The sequence below is a fragment of the Oncorhynchus gorbuscha genome, unplaced genomic scaffold, assembly GCF_021184085.1.
Source record: "Oncorhynchus gorbuscha isolate QuinsamMale2020 ecotype Even-year unplaced genomic scaffold, OgorEven_v1.0 Un_scaffold_15113, whole genome shotgun sequence".
NCBI lineage: Eukaryota > Metazoa > Chordata > Actinopteri > Salmoniformes > Salmonidae > Oncorhynchus > Oncorhynchus gorbuscha.
Genome location: NW_025756966.1, coordinates 762 through 6010, shown reverse-complemented (window position 1 = coordinate 6010; position 5249 = coordinate 762). Strand labels below are relative to the sequence as shown.

Here is a 5249-nt window from a genome sequence, read left to right as displayed (position 1 = left end):
AGAAGAGTGGAAAGAAGGAGGCAGAGAGGAAAGAGTCAAAGGTAGACGTGGGGAGGTTAAAGTCGCCCAGAACTGTGAGAGGTGAGCCGTCCTCAGGAAAGGAGCTTATCAAGGCATCAAGCTCATTGGTGAATCCTCCGAGGGAACCTGAGGGCGATAAATGATAAGGATGTTAAGCTTGAAAGGGCTAGTAACTGTGACAGCATGGAATTCAAAGGAGTATGAGACAGATGGGGTAAGGGAGAAAGAGAGAATGACCACTTGGGAGAGATGTGGATCCCGGTGCCACCACCCCGCTGACCAGACGCTCTCGGGGTGTGCGAGAACTAGCTAACCTCGGTAAATTAAGATAATCACTCTAAGACTACACACTCTAAACCTAAACAACACAATTATCTTGGATACGATGATACGAAGACAGCAAAGACAGCTATGTAGCTAGCTAACACTACACTAATCAAGTCGTTCAGTTGAGTGTAATAGTTTCTCCAGTGCAGCTAATCAGTGGACGTTAGCTAGCTGGCTAGTGAAGACTACGTTAGGACGGCGAAATACGATACTACGCAATTATCTTTGATACAAAGACGGCTATGTAGCTAGCTGAGAAGAAATTGCTAAGATAAGACAAATCAAAACCGTTGTGATATAATGAAATATAATGAAAAAGTTATACTAAAAGTTATAACCCGACGGGAGCGAAGTGCAGATGCGAATTACTCGCTCCAACCGGAACCGGAACTCTTAAACATGGTTACGGTATTTCATTTGGAGTCTTCTACAACACATTTAAAAATAATAATAATTTAAAAAATGTAACCTTTATTTAGCTAGGCAAGTCAGTTAAGAACATATTCTTATTTTCAATGACGGCCTGGGAACAGTGGGTTAACTGCCTGTTCAGGGGCAGAACGACAGATTTGTACCTTGTCAGCTTGGGGGTTTGAACTCGCAACCTTCCGCAACCTCTACACTCTAACCACTAGGCTACCCTGCCGCCTCTACACTCTAACCACTAGGCTACGCTGCCTCCTCTACACTCTAACCACTAGGCTACCCTGCCGCCTCTACACTCTAACCACTAGGCCACCCTGCCTCCTCTACACTCTAACCACTAGGCTACGCTGCCTCCTCTACACTCTAACCACTAGGCTACCCTGCCGCCTCTACACTCTAACCACTAGGCTACCCTGCCGCCTCTACACTCTAACCACTAGGCTACCCTGCCGCCTCTACACTCTAACCACTAGGCTACCCTGCCGCCTCTACACTCTAACCACTAGGCTACCCTGCCGCCTCTACACCCTAACCACTAGGCTACGCTGCCACCTCTACACTCTAACCACTAGGCTACGCTGCCACCTCTACACTCTAACCACTAGGCTACGCTGCCGCCCCACATGACATCATTATCATGTAATATTTGATGTGGAACTTGTCCAACAGAAAGCCACTCCAGCGGGGTGTGAGAACACCACGTCAGGGTTCAGGAGCAGTAGGAGGCGGTGGGGACAGGCGTCAGTGAAGGCAGCAGACACCTGGGATGAGGTGAATGACTCTGACCTGGGCATCTCCCTCTCCAAGAAACCCAGCATCGCATCTCTCAGGGACAAACACCAGGACAACGACAACTACCGGTAGGTTCTTCTGCTTCTTCCCCTCGTCATGCCTGGTTAGGGACTAGGGCCTTCTGCTTCTTCCCCTCGTCATGCCTGGTTAGGGACTAGGGCCTTCTGCTTCTTCCCCTCGTCATGCCTGGTTAGGGACTAGGTTCTTCTGCTTCTTCCCCTCGTCATGCCTGGCTAAGGACTAGGGCCTTCTGCTTCTTCCCCTCGTCATGCCTGGCTAAGGACTAGGGCCTTCTGCTTCTTCCTCTCGTCATGCCTGGCTAGGGCCTTCTGCTTCTTCCTCGTCATGCCTGGTTAGGGACTAGGCCTTCTGCTTCTTCCCCTCGTCATGCCTGGTTAGGGACTAGGGCCTTCTGCTTCTTCCCCTCGTCATGCCTGGTTAGGGACTAGGTCCTTCTGCTTCTTCCCCTCGTCATGCCTGGTTAGGGACTAGGTTCTTCTGCTTCTTCCCCTCGTCATGCCTGGCTAAGGACTAGGGCCTTCTGCTTCTTCCCCTCGTCATGCTTGGCTAGGGCCTTCTGCTTCTTCCCCCCGTCATGCCTGGCTAGGGACTAGGGCCTTCTGCTTCTTCCCCTCGTCATGCCTGGATAGGGACTAGGGCCTTCTGCTTCTTCCCCTCGTCATGCTTGGCTAGGGCCTTCTGCTTCTTCCCCCCGTCATGCCTGGCTAGGGACTAGGGCCTTCTGCTTCTTCCCCTCGTCATGCCTGGATAGGGACTAGGGCCTTCTGCTTCTTCCCCTCGTCATGCTTGGCTAGGGACTAGGGCCTTCTGCTTCTTCCTCTCGTCATGCCTGGCTAGGGAGTAGGGCTTTCTGCTTCTTCCCCTCGTCATGCTTGGCTAGGGACTAAGGCCCTCTGCTTCTTCCCCTCGTCATGCCTGGCTAGGGCCTACTGCTTCTTCCCCTCGTCATGCCTGGCTAGGGACTAGGGCCTTCTGCTTCTTCCCCCTCGTCATGCCTGGCTAGGGCTAGGTCCTTCTGCTTCTTCCCCTCGTCATGCCTGGCTAGGGACTAGGGCCTTCTGCTTCTTCCCCTCGTCATGCCTGGCTAGGGCCTTCTGCTTCTTCCCCTCGTCACGCCTGACTAGGGCCTTCTGCTTCTTCCCCTCGTCATGCTTGGCTAGGGACTAGGTCAAGCTTTTTCTAGGCAGGTTACATGGTCAGGACAAACATAGCTGCAGATGAGACCTTGGTCTCAATAAGATTCCCAGCAACAGAATAGTTAAATACGCTGTTTTTCATAGTGTGGTTAGGAAAACTCCTAGTTCCTAGACATGATACATTCTTGTCTTAGAAAATTACACCCACTTATACAGTATTTCCACATGCGGTTTTATATTGATTCATGTATTGTTTGATTGTGTGTAGGTCTGCAGAGCCCAAGTACAACACGTCATCAGTGAAGCAGCACTATCTGCACCAGTCCAGATACCTCCCTGGTAAAGTCATGTGGTACTGAAACCTGGACCTCCCTGGTAAAGTCCTGTGGTACTGAAACCTGGACCTCCCTGGTAAAGTCCTGTGGTACTGAAACCTGGACCTCCCTGGTAAAGTCCTGTGGTACTGAAACCTGGACCTCCCTGGTAAAGTCCTGTGGTACTGAAACCTGGACCTCCCTGGTAAAGTCCTGTGGTACTGAACCCGGTAGGGTCCATATACCTCCCTGGTAAAGTCCTGTGGTACTGAACCCGGTAGGGTCCATATACCTCCCTGGTAAAGTCCTGTGGTACTGAACCCGGTAGGGTCCATATACCTCCCTGGTAAAGTCCTGTGGTACTGAACCCGGTAGGGTCCATATACCTCCCTGGTAAAGTCCTGTGGTACTGAACCCGGTAGGGTCCATATACCTCCCTGGTAAAGTCCTGTGGTACTGAACCCGGTAGGGTCCAGATACCTCCCTGGTAAAGTCCTGTGGTACTGAAACCGGTAGGGTCCATATACCTCCCTGTGTTCTTAACTGGCTTCCCTAGTGAAATAAAGGTTAAATAAAATAAATAAATATTCAAAAATCATGGGTATTAATATGTAGATGGTCCACCCTTTGCTGCTATAACAACCTCCACTCTTCTGGGAAGGCTTTCCACTAGATGTTGGAACATTGCTGCTATAACAACCTCCACTCTTCTGGGAAGGCTTTCCTCTAGATGATGGAACATTGCTGCTATAACAGCCTCCACTCTTCTGGGAAGGCTATCCACTAGATGTTGGAACATTGCTGCTATAACAGCCTCCACTCTTCTGGGAAGGCTTTCCACTAGATGTTGGAACATTGCTGCAGGGACTTGCTTCCATTCAACCACAAGAGCATTAGTGAGGTCAGGGACTGATGTTGGACGATTAGGCCTGGCTCGCAGTCGGCGTTCCAATTCATCCCAAAGGTGTTCGATGCGGTTGAAGTCAGGGCTCTGTGCAGGCCAGTCAAGTTCTTCCACGCTGATCTCGACCAACCATTTCTGTATGGACCTCACTTTGTGCACGGGGGGGGGCATTGTCATGCTGAAACAGGAAAGGGCCTTCCCCAAACTGTTGCCACAAAGTTTGAAGCACAAAATTGTCTAGACTGTCATTGTATGCTGTAGCGTTAAGATTTCCCTTCCCTGGAACTAAGGGGCCCGAACCATGAAAAACAGCCCCAGACCATTATTCTTCCTCTACCAAACTTTACAGTTGGCACTATGCATTCGGGCATGTAGTGTTCTCCTGGCATCCGCCAAAGCCAGAATCATCCGTCGGACTGCCAGAAGGTGAAGCGTGATTCATCACTCCAGAGAATGTGTTTGATTCAGCACTCCAGAGAATGTGTTTGATTCAGCACTCCAGAGAATGTGTTTGATTCAGCACTCCAGAGAATGTGTTTGATTCAGCACTCCAGAGAATGTGTTTGATTCATCACTCCAGAGAATGTGTTTGATTCATCACTCCAGAGAATGTGTTTGATTCAGCACTCCAGAGAATGTGTTTGATTCAACACTCCAGAGAAAGCGTTTCCACTGCTCCAGAGTCCAATGGCAGCAAGCTTTACACCACTTGGAATTGCGCATGGTGATCTTAGGCTTGTGCACGGGGGGCATTGTCAAGCTAAAACAGGACAAGGTCTTTCCCAAACTGTTGCCACAAAGTTGGAAGCACAGAATCGTATAGAATGTCATTGTATTCTGTAGCGTTAAAATTTCCCTTCACTGAAACTAAGGGGCCTAGCCCGAACAATGAAAAACAGCCCCAGACCAGTATTTCTCCTCCGCCAAACCCAGAGTCCAATGGCGGTGAGCTTCACACCACTCCAGCCAACGCTTGGCATTGCGCATGGTGATCTTAGGCTTGTGTGTGGCTGCTCGACCATGGAAACCCATTCCATGAAGCTCCCAACGAACAGTTATTGTGCTGACGTTGCTTCCAGAGGCAGTTTAGAACTCAGTAGTGGAGTGTTGCAACTGAGGACAGACAGATTTTACACGCTTCAGCACTTGGCGACCCCGTTCTGTGAGCTTGTGTGGCCTACCACTTTGCTGGCTGAGCCGTTGTTGCTCCTAGACATTTCCACTTCACAATAATATCACCTACAGTTGACCGGAGCAGCTTCTGCGTTTCCTTGGCTGTGTGCTTCGGGTCGTTGTCCTGTTGGCGGG

The 5249-nt window shown here is 50.2% G+C and overlaps 1 protein-coding gene across 1 annotated transcript; it reads left to right on the top strand.

Moving 5' to 3' along the window:
* Nucleotides 1–1443: 1443 nt before the first annotated feature.
* LOC124030759 (serine/threonine-protein kinase MAK-like) lies at nucleotides 1444–3689 on the top strand (the record flags this gene model as incomplete). Its single annotated transcript, XM_046341963.1, has 2 exons — nucleotides 1444–1634; nucleotides 2992–3689. Coding segments are annotated over 2 exons (282 nt in total), but the record flags the coding sequence as incomplete, so codon positions are not given.
* Between the last annotated feature and the right edge of the window lie 1560 nt (nucleotides 3690–5249).